The sequence below is a fragment of the Poeciliopsis prolifica genome, unplaced genomic scaffold, assembly GCF_027474105.1.
Source record: "Poeciliopsis prolifica strain line A6 unplaced genomic scaffold, Auburn_PproV2 SCAFFOLD055, whole genome shotgun sequence".
NCBI classification, from domain to species: domain Eukaryota; kingdom Metazoa; phylum Chordata; class Actinopteri; order Cyprinodontiformes; family Poeciliidae; genus Poeciliopsis; species Poeciliopsis prolifica.
The window spans coordinates 414,589-430,499 of NW_026562430.1; the positions used below are offsets into that span (position 1 = coordinate 414,589).

General features: G+C 42.1%; 1 protein-coding gene across 1 annotated transcript; it reads left to right on the top strand.

The window, feature by feature from the left end:
* The first annotated feature begins 5,694 nt into the window (after positions 1-5,694).
* On the top strand, positions 5,695-7,565 carry LOC129379012 (outer dense fiber protein 2-like). The gene has a single exon (XM_055059536.1). The coding sequence runs from the start codon at positions 5,771-5,773 to the stop codon at positions 7,490-7,492; it is 1,722 nt and encodes a 573-aa protein (XP_054915511.1). The 5' UTR covers positions 5,695-5,770; the 3' UTR covers positions 7,493-7,565.
* The last annotated feature ends 8,346 nt before the right edge of the window (positions 7,566-15,911 follow it).

Sequence of the window (15,911 nt, forward strand, 5' to 3'; positions counted from 1 at the left end):
AGCCCAGTCTTACTTCATGCCGAGGAGCCAAGAGGATAAACTTCATTTCCAGCTGAAAGCCTTCAAGTTCATACAAGATGACAGGAGTGAAGTAAGAGAAGTTACTCTGTGATTTGTTTATGCACTTTGAAAAACACCTCATAAATATATATATTTATGCAGAAGCACATTTTTGTCAGTGTGTCCTCTTTCCCCTTGGTTTTACTTTCATCCTGTTTACATTTAACTGTGGCGCTGTCTTACCATGGTGCTTTAAGGCAGGACAGGCATGTCCCAATGTGAAAATATGATTGAAAATGTTACATTTTCCACTAAAACAAAAGCAAAATGCACAAGTCAAAGCTGGCAACTCACTGAGAATTGTAGCTAACCGTGTCAATGGAAAGTTGAGTGGAAGAAAAAACTGCACATCTGTGACTTGCATTTGAACTTGAAGAGCAACTAAAACCAAACCTATGAAAAGCAGGAGAGGAACCAGATAACAGATGGATGGCATCAGGTGGAGATGTAGAGCCCTGAAAATTAACATATGTTAAGAATAGCATTTATTTGATTTATTATTATTTCAGAGATTTGTGTTATGATAGTACCACTTTAAGAATGGTGCATGATGGGAGTGGGGAGTTCATGACCTTGTGGATTAGAAAAAAAACGAGAGAGAAAACTATACGCTGTATGCTGAACCGTGGATTTTGTTTTAATAAAGTTGCCCAAAAGTGAAACTCTTCAGTTTTTTTTTAGTTCTTTTCAAGGGTGCAACAGAGACAACAAGGTGTGTCACTGCTGCGGTTGTCAGATGCAGAGAAGAAGCTGCAGGGTTCATTACATGTCATTCGCTCATTACATGACACTAGTGAGCGAATGACACGTGTCAAGGAGACTCGTTTTTGACACGTTCTCCGGTGCTTGTGAAAAAGCAATAGCAGAAATGTGAGACGACTCTGTTTTGATGAGGTCAAACTCCTGTTTGAAGCATTTGGCTAAAATCTTTTTAATAGGACTGGGTTTTAAGTTGGACCAATCAGTCGTTCCACCTTGCATTGGTATCATCTTTCCTCAGCTCTGCAGTGGGACGGGATGGCAGCTCTGGGTCCCATCCTGTTGGAGGACTGAATCAGTTCATCAGACAGAAGACAAAACTAACCCCAGGTAACGTCTTCCTGGTTAATTCTGACTGCAGTAGCTAACAGAGCCAATAATCCCCATCTATTCCTTCTCATGCTCCCTCCCTCAGTCTCTTATTCATCCATGGGCCCTTCTGTGTGGAGCAGGTGTTACTCTGGCTGTGGTGATGGGCTCCGTGAGCACTTTAGTCTGCAGCAGGCTCCATAAACCCGCCGGGCATTCTGTTTGTACCTGAGTTAAGCCAATAAAACATTTATAACCCCACTTCTTTCTTTCTTCCCTTTCTTCCTTTCTCTCCTTTGAGCAGAACTGAAATGTTTGCTTCTCCCAGGTTGATGCAAGACTGACACACCTCTCCCAAGATTAAAAAAAACGTGTAGAAATTCAACATGGGAGGGAGTTTTTGTTAGTTTCTGATGTATTTTTGTAGAGGGGTCATGACTGCTGTCCAATCACACAGAAAATGACATTTTGGTTCAAACTTGGATGCCTGCAAAATGAGATTGTGTGCATTTCCGTCGCTGGTTGTAGATAATTAATATTTCATGCTAAGAGTGCCACCATCCGCGTACTCAACCTTGGTCTTGACTACATGAATTATGTTTTGAGCATCCTTTCTCTTTCGGGTAACCTGCATGAGACGGCAAATGTCGGTGGGGGACATTTCAATCCACTCCATTACCACAAAGCAATCGTGCGGCGTTGCTGGAACACGCAGCTCCCAGTCGCAATGGACGCATGTTTAAAATTCATCCATTTTCAAGACTCCCCTTCCTGCCTGCAGAGGGGTATTTATGAAATGGGCCTCATCATGCCACTGTAGCTCACAAAGCCTGGGAAGATGAATAGACATAATTAAAAACCCCATAAAGGCGAGAGCAGGGGCTTTTATTACAGTAATATGTGAAGGTCTTGTTTTAATGGGGTGTTTGTTCCCGTGCGTAAAGCTGACAGCGGCGCTGGCTTACTGCCGGATCGACGGCGAGCACCACACCACCTCCTCCCACCGCCATTACACCAGAGGCTAATAAAAACCAATACCTAATGATTCACCAGCAGGAAGCATGACAGCGAGCGGCACACAGAGGCAGCATGATGGACGAAACCCATAAGCTTCTTCTTACAAAAAGCAGAGAGGAGAAAAAAAAGGATGCGGGGAAAAGATGTGGCTCCCAGATAAAGGCGAAACGGGGAAAAGAAGAAATTATGAACCAATCAGTGCTGTCCAAATGCAAGCTGGTTGTCTTCTGTAAGGAACACTGATTGTGGAGTTTCTTTTTCTTTGTTTTAACCACCTTAGGAGCAGTGTCTATTTTTTCAGATCAACTCTGAAATTTTTTATTACTTCCAGCAGATGTCTAAATTTAAACTCTGGACCTGCAAACATATTTTTGTTTAATCTTAGAGGAGGGGGGGAAAGTCATAGTGGTATGTAACTGCAAGCATCTAAAACTTAAATCAAAACATCAAATATTTTTTTTGAAAATGTGTGCTGGCCAAAGCCTGAAAGAGACGCCTGAATAATCCCTATTTTGAAGCTAATAATGTTTTCTAAGATAAAACATTATTAGCTTCGAAACTCTTAACTTGATTTAACTAAAACTGAAAACATTTCTGAAGTCACCAGAAAGACTCTGCTTTTTGTTGTTTTGTTTTTTATGAAAAATAAAAACTTGCCTTCAGTTTTAAGTCAGCCAACTGTGAAAGCTGCTAATGTCTTGTTCTTGCAATGGAGGATCATCATCATTTCCATCGTACTTGAAATCGTCTGCTGAGCGCAGATGTCCAGGCGTTATGGACCCGAGATGACAAGCAAAATGGCTGGGAGTCCTGAATCAGCCATTTTCACAGACAGGATGTGTGACCCTGAGGGCACGAACATGCACACACACACACACACACACACACACGCACACACACACACACACACGTCCAGAGCATATGTGCACTTCTGCACGTTACATGCGCGCAAACCGACCATCAAAAGTAATGGTGTGTGACTGGAGGCAAACTGGGCGAGTTCGCTCATGTCTTGCAGCCATAATGATATCATTGCTGCAGAGTGTAGATGAAGCATGCTGGGAAATATGGTTCCACACCATTGGTGCTCCGCAGATGTTTTCTCGTACCACACACTGGTGGTGATGACAGAAGTGGGTAATAACGTCAGATCTGTTGGCTGAGGCTTTTGATGAGAGAGTACAACATGTGGATTTCCTTCAGACAAGGAAGACGCTGCATTTTCAGCTTTAGATCTGAATAATAATAATCTCAAAATGCTCCAGACATGACTGGAACATTCCTGCCCACCTTGATCTCAGAGCTGCTTTTGGTGCAGCTCGTGGTTCTTCAATGTCTCAGCGGCTGCTGCTCTCGATCGGTTGACTTTTCAGTGTCTGGTTGTCGCTTTGAATCAATCGTCGTTCATGGGGTTCCACAGGGATCAATTCTCTTTAATAGACTGCCTAAATTATCAGGATGTGCTTGACACATTCTTCAGGGTTGATCTATATTTATTCTCTAGTCTTTATGTTCTCACACGTTTTCAGTTCTGCATATTTCTTCTCAACTGCTTATTCCTTGTTTTTGATGACTGTGCTTTTAAAATGCACACAGTTTTCATTTGCCATATGAAATGTAACTTGAGTCACTGACGTAGCGATTACTCACAGGGTTCCTACGAGGCTCACGAATCACTTCATCCAGCTCTGGTCTGTAAAATCCTCATAAACACACAAACATGCACGTTTCCTCTGCCCAGGCCCATAATTAACCCTCTTAATTAAGAAAGAAAAAAGTTACTAACTAAGGAAATGGATTTAATTAGCCTGATCTGAGCCCAGGAACAAATACACGCCATAAAACACACACACACACACACACACCATCCACACAGAAAATAATTAAGCCTCTTTTATCCTGGCTAATGGCTTCAGTGACTCAGAGCCTTTCTCATTAAGACTATCAATAATATGCTGATTACATGCATCCACCAGGCTCCTTTATCAGGGCTCAAAGAGACGAGTGTGTGTCTCTGGAGCTCCAGGGGTGGGACTGTCTACCAGCATGACCTTATCTGCTAAAATAGACATTCAGATAGTTTTGTCTGGGAAAGCGCAAGAAGCCTCACTTTTGCCATGTCTTCGTTTTCCTTGGGAAAGAAAAAAATAAAGTTTATCTTATCAAAGAGGCCACACACGTTTCACGGGGAGGATTTACCTGTGAACTTGTGCTGTTGAAGGGTTTACAGAGCGGAGATAACAGGACCGTGGAGTGACGGCGGACGTATTTGAAGTTACATAACATGAATTGGCACCGTCTGCCCTCTGAGGCCTGAGCACAAGTTAAATCTGTCCTAAATAATGCAAAAAAAGAAAAAGAAAATCATCTAAATTCTAGAAGAGAGAGATATGGAGAAATTAAGAACAAAAAGGGGAAATCATAAGAAAGTATCAACATGTTTAGGTCTTAAAATCTTCACAAGCGTCAGATGTGTGCCGCCTGTGCTTCATTTGTGAGTTGACGCATTTTCAGTTTCTGCAACAGCGCCGTGTTTTCCCCTTTTCCGCCAAAAAGAGTTGCCGATTGTTGTGTGCTTCAACAAAGAGATAATAAAGTAAGACAGACAGGCGTCTGTCACACAGGCAGGAAGACAACGGGTCTGCGCTTTGACCTTCAGTCTCTTCCTGTTGTCGCAGACACTGGGGTCCCTCCCAGAGGACGACAGAGGAAAGCAGTGCCCTGACCTGCACAGCCACACCTTCACCCTCTTCCCATAAAGCATCCCAAACATTCCTCTGGGGTCTGCCATGCTCTCTCTGATCTCCTGTGCCTATTGTCAGATTTGTTTTTCATATATGTTCTAAGGGACTATTGCAGCCACCTATGACTCTGGCAGACAGACCTTTGTGTGGTTCTCAGACTCTCTTTCTTTTGTTTTTTTGTTTTCTGTCTCAAGGCTCGATTCAGCACGAGATATTTGAATTGATTTGGAGCAACTTAAAGTAGAAGAAATGCGTCTGGAGTCTGATGTTGACTCAGTACTGCAGAAGCAAACCTCTAACCACAACTAAATACAAAACACCATAACAACTCCATCAGTTTCTTTTATTATGTCTAATTTCCACAGAAAGAGTGAGAAAGAGATGCTAATAAAGTTTCCAATTGTATGGTGTGATGCATAACCATAATTACAGGTTTGGCTGATGTCTCTGCTGCTCAGCTTCCACTCCTCCATTTTTAATATTAGTCCATGTAACTGATAGTTATTTGGTCTAATATATCAGTTTTGTTTCATGAATATAGATTAGCTCACATAGTGCAAGATAAGTACGCAAAAGGTGTTGAAAGTGAACAAAAGTGCAAATTGAAATATTAGATATATAATATTAGAATCACTGTACTCATAAGTTTTTTATTTGATTTTTATACCAGGAATGATAAGATTACTAGAACTTTATTTTGAAAGACGGGTTACAAGCCTCTCTATGACATCACATGGTGTAAGTCTTTGATGCCTCATCTTCTGTCCATTCTCGAATGCTGTCTGCAGCCGCCGTGAGCCACAAAACCGTCTTCCTATCGACAAGGGCAAAGACATTTAAACCACATCGAATGCTTTATTTTCCTATTGTGAAGGAGCAAAATGGAGCCCCTGTGTGATTTTGTCGGCATGGAGAGAGCCAATCCTGTTGAGGAGGACTGTTGCAAAACCCCCAAAGTAAAACCAAAAAACCTGAAGGTTTTCTTTAGCTTGAGCAACACCGACCTTATAAGCGACGTGTATTACACTACTGGACCTAACGAAGAGCCAGAAGAACCGACTTGGGGAAAAATGGCAGACCTTCGGGAACAAGACTGCTACATTGAAGGGCCCAAAAGACCCAAGGTGAAAGCAGTTCTCTATAACCCCTTTGAGGATTATGAATGTATGAGAGAATTCATGGACTCTCCTCTGAGCTTCAGGGATGATAATGAAGACGTGACAACTAAGACTCCAGAGTATATCTGGAAGTTTGGAGATAATAGTCAAAAATACTACCACTCGTTAGAGCTAGACAGGCCTAAGAAGCAAGGAGTTCTGTTTAACCCATACGAGCACGATGATCGTGGACGAGCGAAGCGATTCATGAATCTGCAGCCCAAGAACGTCAAGCAGAACTTCTCAATTATTGCAGGGAGAAACGACTTCCCAAAATACCTCTACTGCAGACCAAAGCAACAGGAAGTTGGGTTTGAGCAGAGAGACAACTTTGACAGAAGACAATATGTGGACAAACAAGCTATTTCTCCTGGCGAAACTGAATGGGAGTTTAAGGTGAAGCAGCTCAGCGAGCAGAAGTCTCCATCAGAGCATGAGAAATTCATCAAGCAGCTGCAACAAAATGTCAAACAGCTGTGCACGGAAAAAGAAGAGAGAGTGAGAATTATTGCTCATCTCCAATTTGAAATTGAGAAGATTAACAGCAAACTTCATGTCCAGGTTTCTGACAACCTAAAGAAACAGGAGAAGATTGAGCAACTTCAAGAAGAGCTTAAAAATGTCCAAAAGTGTCTTAAGGAGCAGAACGTCATATACAAAGCCCATAACGATGCACTCAGAAAGGATCTCTCTGAGCTGAAGACCAAACTCAGAAGAACGGAAGAGCGTCAAGTTAAAGCAGAGCAGACCTCCCAGAGCTTGGAGCAGAAACTCCTGAGAGAGAAGGAGTCGTCCAGCGCGCTCATGGAGCAGAATTTGAGAACGGCCGGCGACCATCGCGTTGAGCTTCAAGCCGCGGTTCAAAATCTACGAGACCAGGAGGCCAAACACAAGGAAGGCAAAAAGCTCCTGCAGATTGAGATCCGCGAGCTGAAGAGCAAACTTTGCAAAAGTGAAGAACTGAAGGCTAAAGTGGAACTCGGAGTCCAGGGCATCAAGGACGAGCTGCAGAAGCAGAAAGAGGCGTCCGCCAAGCTGCTGGTGCAGCGCTCTGAGGAGGTCGCGACCCTGCGGCGGGACCTTCACATTACACTCCACCATCTAGACCAACAGGAGGCCAAACACAAGGAGGACAAAAGGGCTTTGCAGAGCGAAATCCAAGAGCTGAAAGTCAGAGTGAGTAAAAGCGAAGACGTCAAGGCGACAACGGAGCTCGCCTTGCAGAAGCTCAGGAAGGAGCTCCAGAGAGTCAAAGAGTCGTTTGCTGAGAAAATGAGACAACATAACGCAAAGATGAGCAACAGGAGGGATGCTCAGCAGAACTGTAAAAGAGAGGAGACAGAGGAAGAAAACAACAGCAGCCATCAGCTGCTGGTGATGGAGCAGAAAGCGAAATTTAATGCGGTGAAAAGAAATAAAAAAAAGAGAAGGAAAAGTGTTCTCTAAATGAATGAAGTCATAGCTTCCATGGGCTTTTCTCCGGGTACTCCGGTTTCCATATACCAAAGAAAACAACTGAAACTGGAGCCAGTTCAGCCAAAATTAAATAAACAAACAAATAAATAAATAAATAATGGAGTAATTGGCATCTTCATTTCATTTATGTTTATTCATTCATACATTTATTTATTTATTCCCAGATTTATTTCCACCTGTCCTTTTTTCATTTCCTTATTTTTCTTATACATGTATCCTTTTCCAAATTTCTATTTTCAATTTTCCATCTTTATGTATAATTTTCTTATTTTCCATTTTCATTTATCCTTTTTTTGGGGGGGAAATTGAACAAGGATAAATGAATAAGGAAATAAAAAAAGGGCATTTCAGAAATAAATCCAGGAATAAATATATATAAATGTGAATAATGATGCCAATTGCTGCTTTGCTTATTTATTTATTTATTTATTTTTGCATCTCCATACTCAATATTTCTATATTAAAATATGGAGTAACATACACAATACAAAGTTTACACCACGCTTTGCATTGTGCTCAGCGGTTTCAGGTTTGTTGTGATGTAAGTCCTCCACACAGCAGCTCACATTGGATATATCAGTAAATAGTGATTTGTTGGCAATAACATATTCTTCTCCTCAAACCTGTAACACTCTTTGCTAGTTTTAATTTCGCTTGACAAATCTGTGGTTGGTTATGGATTTGTTTCAGATCAACATTGTCAACTCTTCTTTTTGTTGTCCTGTCTTTAAGTTTCTGTCATCACCCTCAGTACACAGGATAGTAGCATCATCTGTTTATAACAAATTTGATGCAGGAAGAAGTCTTTACAGTCTGTATCCAGCATGTGTGGGGTCTGCTGCAGTGATGTTAGCTGAATCCCTGCTGCACATCTTCTTTGAGTGAAAAGCAAGGAAGTTTTTTGCTGAAACACATTCGGCATTTTCAATTCCAAGCTTTTAAAAAAAATTAAAATTCAGAAACATCTTTGGCCCTGGCCATTTATTGCTGAATCTGTTCACAGAAACCTTATCTCCTCCTTTCTCAAACTTGAGGTCACTTTGCCTGAAGACATTTTTCCTCTGAGACACGGTGATCCAAAAGCAACAGGTCACAAAATAAGAACACAAAGTGTTTGTTGGAAGCGGTTGCCTCCTTCAAACCTGCCAACATCACCATCCGGAACCTCTGTGACCCAAACGCCCACTAGAATCACAAAAGAATGAAAAATAAAATAAAATCCCCAGTCCGGGAAGCTAACGCAGATGTGGGGTGTGGAGAAACAGATGTATTTTTTTTCTGACTGAAACATCAAACTCATCCAGTAGTGAACCCAACACCTTCCTTTGAAGCACCAGGAGGACAAGCACAACAAAAGGCTCCTTTTTCCGCCAATTCCCAACTTAAAAAAAAGAAAAATCAGACAATGGATCAAAATATTCATGCCTCCTTGTTTGATGTGGGCTTGTCTTATTGTGCGTCAATGGCGGCACGAAACAGCAGGAACGCGCGCCGCGCAGAAACTCACACCTTCTCAGCTCTGGGTTCTAATACTCTCCCATTTGTCCTGCAGACCGTGACCTTTAATCCTGATTGGCACGCCCAAAGAGGCAAAAACACGCCGCATCCAAAACACCACCTCCTTTATCATTCAAAGTGTGCCCGCAGCTATCAACCTGAATAAATAAATCCCGCTCTTATCTCACAGAGCAAAACGGGATAAGCGCTCCCAACGGGTGCGGGATGGAGGAAGCTGTCAGCGCCTCTATTTTGGTTCGCTTTAGCCTCATGCGGAGACGGATTCCTGTTTTCCCCTCCCTCTCTCAGATCCGTCCTCCCCGGAGAGTCGTTTTCCCCTCCGTGTGCGTGAGACTCGTGCGTCCCCTCCATCGCCGTCCACGCGTGATCCATCCTTCCTGCTGATCTTCTGTTATCTTTTCACGCTGCAGAGTTTTCCAGGTCAGGAAACGGACAAACGGAATTTCCCAGCTTTTTAATCACTATTTGAGACAATTATGGAAGCCCACTACTGCCACTCTGGTAAAATATAATGTATCATTATGAAACAGCATCTCCTTATGTTGAGATATAATAACTCATTATATATATATGTTTTGTTGCTATGACACTTGTTAACACTTTACACTGTTGAAGAACCTTCACGCACAACTTGGAGGACTCCAAACGCATCACGCGTCATTGTGCCAATGTGACGCGCTTTTTGCGCAGGGCGAGGCCCTTTTTGTCCAGGACAACAAAACTCTTGTTCTTCAATGAACTTTCTATTCTGGGTCTCCTTCTTCTTCCTGTTCGTAGAAAGAACAAAGGAAGCGAGAAGAGAGGCTGTCAGGAGAAGAACAACATTGCCCCCTGCAGCTAAAGAGAATCTCAACATCAGGCTTGTTAATTTTTTTGTTGTTGTCACGTTTAAAGCTGAAGCTTTGCTGTCTTTTACTGGGATTTCATGTGGCAGGTTGTCAAGAAAAATGATGCAGTTTTTTTTTTTTTTTGAAGCAAATGAGGCTCATAAAAACTGGGAGGAACACTGTGATGAAGCAAAGGAAAGAAAAAGCGATTTTATCATAATCACTTTCGATGCTGCAATTTTCAGCTGCACTGTAAAAAAACAAAAGGAAAAAGGTACAGTTGTTCCTGTAAGCTGTACAAATATGCTGGGTTTTTCTTAATATTAGTTTTACATTCCACCAAAAAGTTCCTCTCAAACGTACAAAACTTATATTAATGTGAAGAAAATAAGTTGTTTCTGTAAACCAGACACAGAAAAGTGAACTTTTAACTGACATAAAGGGCATATGATGATTAAAAATTATTCCTTCATGTCCAAATTGATCTCCAGGCACTCCAAAAGAACGTTAATGATAAAACTCAGCACATTTTCTGTTTCAGTTATGTTGCACACCAGAATGACTCAACTTGGTGTCTGAAAAACACACACAAATGATTCAATTTCCAAATGTCTGCAGGCAATTTGATTAGAAAATAGTTTCTGAATGCACTTTGAAGTAGGTTGGATGGATGCATTCTACATCACATCCACTCGATGGCGCAGTCCAACTATTCATAGCTTCAGCAGCGCCATCACTTTTGCACTGCCATTCAAGATGGTTTTTAATATCTGCCAGTTTGTCTTAATAAAAGATAATATTATAAGATTATTGACAGAACCGCCATTCCCCCCAGCTTTATGTCTCCTAATAAGAAATAGCAGCCATGTTTGTACCGGAGAGCATATTCAGCATGAAGCGTGGGCTTCTGCTGTAACCGGATTGAAGTTGAGCTGAACTGTGTCTTCAGCTCAGGGGTTCAGGCCAAGTGTCTGTGAGCAAACATGTGTTGGGAACCAGTTCCTCCCCCCGGTACTGTATTTGTGAACAAACACTCACACACACACACTGAACCACTGCCCACTCTCACCCATAAATACATTTCCACTGCAAATCACACAGCAAATAAATCACCATGGTTACAGTAATGCAATAATTGGCGCGCTCGAAGTATCGGCTTTGACTGATGCTGGATGCAGAGCCACTTGGAAATTAGCGATTACAAGGAGAACGGTTCAATACTTGATTCATTTAGCGTGGAACTCAACGCTCAAGGTGTCTGTTTGACTCTGGGCCAGATGTGACAATGTCTTACTCTGATGACTTTTATCAAAGTTATTATTAAAACATGAAGGAATCTACACAACCAGCATGAGAGAGAACCGTAGACAGACTAAAACACCTGCACCAGGAGAACTTCCTGCGTAAAAGAACATCACACAGAGTTAATAAATGCAAATGCCGTATCAATGGCGTAGAAATAATTATACTGTATGGAAAGAAAATCAACTGTAGTACTTTTATTACCAATTAGTGCCAATTAGTACCTTGTTGTTATTGTGCTCCAGTTTTTTGTTTTTGTTTTGTTTTTTGGGGGTTTTCAGTGCCAAGCAAAATGACTGGCCTTTCTGGATTGGCTGCTTTGAAAACACCAACAGATAGCATTGTGATTAAATGTTCCAGCTGGACACACTGCATTTTCTGTTCAACATTTTTGATTTTAAAATGTGGGAGTTACATATCAGGAAAAATTGATTGTGCAAAAGCTCAAATACGAGTCGACGGCCCGCTGGACCCTACGTCCATAGACGTAGCTTAAAGTATACAGATTCAGCCAGGGGTACTTTCCAAAGTTGGCGTGGGAAACCGATGGGCTAGTGTGAGGTTGGTCGTTACCGTTTTATGTTCTGCAGAACAGCTTGAACCTGCGGTGGTCCAGTTTTGATCTAATCACATACAGACTGAACACCACTCCATGCAAGGCAGTCTCCAAACTTTCATTCCTTCTCCGTCCGCCGATGACTCAACGCCATTTGCGGCCTTTCAGAGAGAAGAAAACCTAATTACTCCCCCCTAACTCCACCTTGTTTTTAATGAGAGTTCAGAGAAAAGACGGAGTGTGTGCAGACATGTGTGAGTTTGCGTAATTAGCTAACTTCTCTGTGATCTTAAATGCATTATTGGATATTTCAAAGGAGTCTCAATCCTTTGAGCTAAGTGGCTGCCAAGTAGGAGCAAAGGGGCCAGTTTGGCTGTAATGAAGGGCGGATCGGCCATTAGGGAGTCTGGGTCGACTTGATGGCCTTGTGTGAACCTGAAGCTCATGAATAATAGAAATCCCCCTACTGTATTTGGAAGCTCTTTGGGAGTTTCGTCGTGGGCGGAGGACAGTAATGCCTCGCCATTGATTTCGTTTTATTTTTGGTTGAGCAATTTCAGGGAACAGGTCAATTCAATTTCAGCGGCGAACCAACAGCTGGCAGAAAATAGACAATTTGTTGCAATCGCCCCTGATGGAGAGAAACAGTCGGGGTCTCTTTCCGTCGCCGCGTTCCACGCTCCGCAACCTTGACAAGACAATTGCCGGGTTGTCATGGTAATATGGCATTTCTCCTGACATTTTCGAGATTTTCATCTCTCACAATTACTGCCAGTGTGTTTTCTTCTCGGAAATGCCACAGACGGTTATTGAATTTGCTCCGTCGTGGGGTGGCATCTCAAATTTGTAAAAAAAATAAATAAAAAAATATCAAAACACAAAGCGGCAGAGTTGAAACAGGAGCATCTTAACCTGCGCGCTCTGGCTGACTTCAGTCAAACCCAGATGTGGCCACATGTCATAAAGGTCACAGAGTTTTACTTGAGCCAAAATGATTGACTTCACATCCTGTCAGCTTAATTTGAAACAGTTCTGCCATTGCAAATGACATAAAAGATGAAAGCGACATGCAATAAAGGGGATTTGTAGTAAAATATTTCACTCACTAAAACCAACATTGTTGTCCTTTGCAATGATGGCAGACGATGGAAAGTTAATCACGCTGTAAACATACATTGGGTTGATATTGTTTTCAGTGAACGAACATGTTAAGAATGTCAATATAAAACAAAAACAGGGTCATGACTGAAAATACATGGCCAAATCAAACAAGGAAGTGGATCTCTGAAGTTGAGCTTGTCCCAGCTCAGAGCAGCCTTCATAGCGCTTCAGCTGCTCCTCTAATCCAGATTTGAAGCTGTTTTGTAATCGTTTTGATTGTCAGAGATGATCAACTCTCTCTTTTTTTTTTTTTTTTTTTTTTTTGCTGTTTTGGCCCCTCAATCACAAAACCGCAACAAGGGAAACGGCAGGCTGTTTCCTGAAGAAGCCGAGGTCCTGCTGTGCGAGCGGCAATATGCTGCACGTCATCCGTCCTTCTGTGGACGAGAGGACTGTTTTCTCTGGAGCCATCTGCTGTGGCTCTGGCGTCAAAGTAAATGTCTCAACAAACTCAAACAAATTTGGAAAGAGGGATGTGTCCATGCGGGCAGAAGCTGCCAGATCTTTTATTTAAGGTTCCCTGAGAAGTGGGTAAAATTGTCGAGTCAGTTCAGAAGACTAAAGTGATATTACATCATATGTGTTTGATAGGAATTTATAGGGACGATAATAACTGGTTGTTTTGTTAAAAAAACAATTACTTTTAATTTTTTGTCAGTGTGAGATTCTTCTACTGCAATAAAATATGTAGAAATTTAAGGATTTCCACATATTTTTGGCAGCAGGTGCTAATGTGTGGTGTAAAGTGTGCCGTAGTTCACAGTTTAAGTTGATTTCACCGCAATGACGAAGCAAGGAATCATTCAAATGAGGGCAGAAACACACAAATCACAATTTGCAGAGATGCTTTGTCACATTAAGCGTGCAGAATGGACCTCTCATAGGCATCTTTTTGCAACCTCAACTTTTGTTTTTTGAGAAACATCCAGGACAATAATTCACTTGCAGCATCGGAAAGCGCCTCACTTGCTGTTTGCTCTCCTGCATTTTGCAGCAGCAAATGATTTGTGCTGATGCACACGCCGTCCGGCCCCCAAGAGGCTCTTCTTGGTGTTTCTCTCCTGCCGTGTGAACGCGTTTAGGAATAATTTTGGTTAAATGATAGTCAGTCATTACTCAGTACCTGTGATTAGTGAAATGTCCATCAAAAGTGTGCAGTGGGGGCAGTAAAAATGCCCAGGTGATCTCCCAACAATCAGTCAAATGGACTAAACCCAGGTGAGAGTTTTGCACACACACATACCCTCCCTTTTTTTTTAATGTCAGCCATAAGCTCTTTTCATTAAAACTCTGCTGTATTAAGCATTTGGGTTAAAAGCTTTCATAATCAGGTGTGCTCCGATTAAGCGTTCAGGGATTTTAAAATCAATACTGCCCTAGGGGAGAGAGCGCTCTCCACTTTGTATGTTAGTGAGTCAAAAAAAACAACAACACAGAATCAGAACCTTTGGTCCTTTGATTGTGCTTGCAGGCCACACATGTGCCTGCCTCCAGTGTCTCTTTACCGTTTTCTGCCAGCGGGGGTAAACTCTTCCTTACTGTGCTGCTTTGTATTCTCCATTTGAGAGAAACTAGCACCCGGAGTCCTGCCGAGTCCGCGGCTGTTTTTCTGCCTGACGCCTCCTCATCTGACCCCGAGGTCGCGGCGTGGACCGCTCCTGCAACTGATCTAGAGTCCAAACCATTAATGAGCGCCATGCAAACAGAGATGCCTGCTTTGCTTCTTCTTCTTCTTGTTCTTCTTCTTGTTCTTCTTCTTCTTCTTCTTGTTCTTCTTCTTCTTCTTCTTGTTCTTCTTCTTGTTCTTCTTCTTCTTCTTCATTTTTTGCACATGTGTGCAAAAATAGATATTCTGTTTGTTTTTTGTTTTTTTGCTTAGACTGAAACTGTATTTTGCAATAATTAAAGGTTGCTGCCCCCCGACCCGCTGTTTCACACGTTCTTGTCAATGATAGCTTTGTGCATGCTGTGCATTTGTTTGCAAGCGAGTGGGCGTTCAGGGACTTAAAAAAAAAAAAAAAAGTATGCCAGCAGCAGCATTTTTTTTTTTTTTTTTGCAAATGCCTCCTCTGCAACTAGATCAATACATTAGGTCTTGGGGCGTTGGGGCTGAGCTTGACCTATGTTAGCAGTTTTTCATAATCACTGATGTCCTCAGAAATGCTGTTTCTCTTCCACAGCAGTGCTGTAGATTATATTTTTCAAACAAAACTAACAAGCCGTAAGTCCAGATGCTTTCAAATATTTGCATCCTGACAGGCTGTAATGCTGTTATTTCAGATAGCATTCCTGTGAAGCTGGCCTTGGCCCTGATAGAGCGGTCCACCATGGCTGAGCTCATTGTTTCTGTGCTCAATAGGAAGCACATGGCGTGGGCAGCCGTCAGTGGGGCTAAATCTGCGCCTCTCCGCTCATTCCGGGGATATTTGTGACTTGCGCCTCGTTGAATTGTCGTCCTCCTTGGCGACAACGGCCTCTTGTGTGTCAGGACGCGTGCGAGAGCACTCTGGCTGCACGCAATTAGGCTGCGAAATGCCACGCTCCTCTGTGAAGCATCAAGTGGTGCTGAAAAACCAGGCAGATTTTGAAGTTGCAAAGTAAGAGAAAGGAGGTCTTTTTTTTTCTTCTTGTCATTGTTGGTGTCAGTCGGAGTGAAGAAAGAGTTGAAAAGTAAGTATCCTGTGAGGTGACCAAGATACTATCTGCTTCTCTGCATCAAAAGATAGTCTAAGCAACTGAGGATATCTCCTAGACAACTGTCACATCTTTTGTGAAAAACTAAAGAAAGTCCCAGTGATGTGGAAGAAATCTAGTATTGTTCTTAAAAAGGATAAACAATCTGAGTGTCTTCAAAAGTAATGCATAGTCTCTAAAAATGTACTCAGGTAAGACTTGCACTACCTCAACTTATTTTTACTCAATTGAAGGTAAAAAGTAGCCATCTATGATATTAAGGTAAAGAAGTATTTTGTAAAACAGCTTCGTACATTTGGAGCAGCTGTAATAAATAACATGTTTGCAAAAT

What these genes read in the sequence shown, in the direction of transcription:
- LOC129379012 (XM_055059536.1), top strand. Translation starts at nt 5,771, where the DNA reads ATGGAGCCCCTGTGTGATTTTGTCGGCATGGAGAGAGCCAATCCTGTT.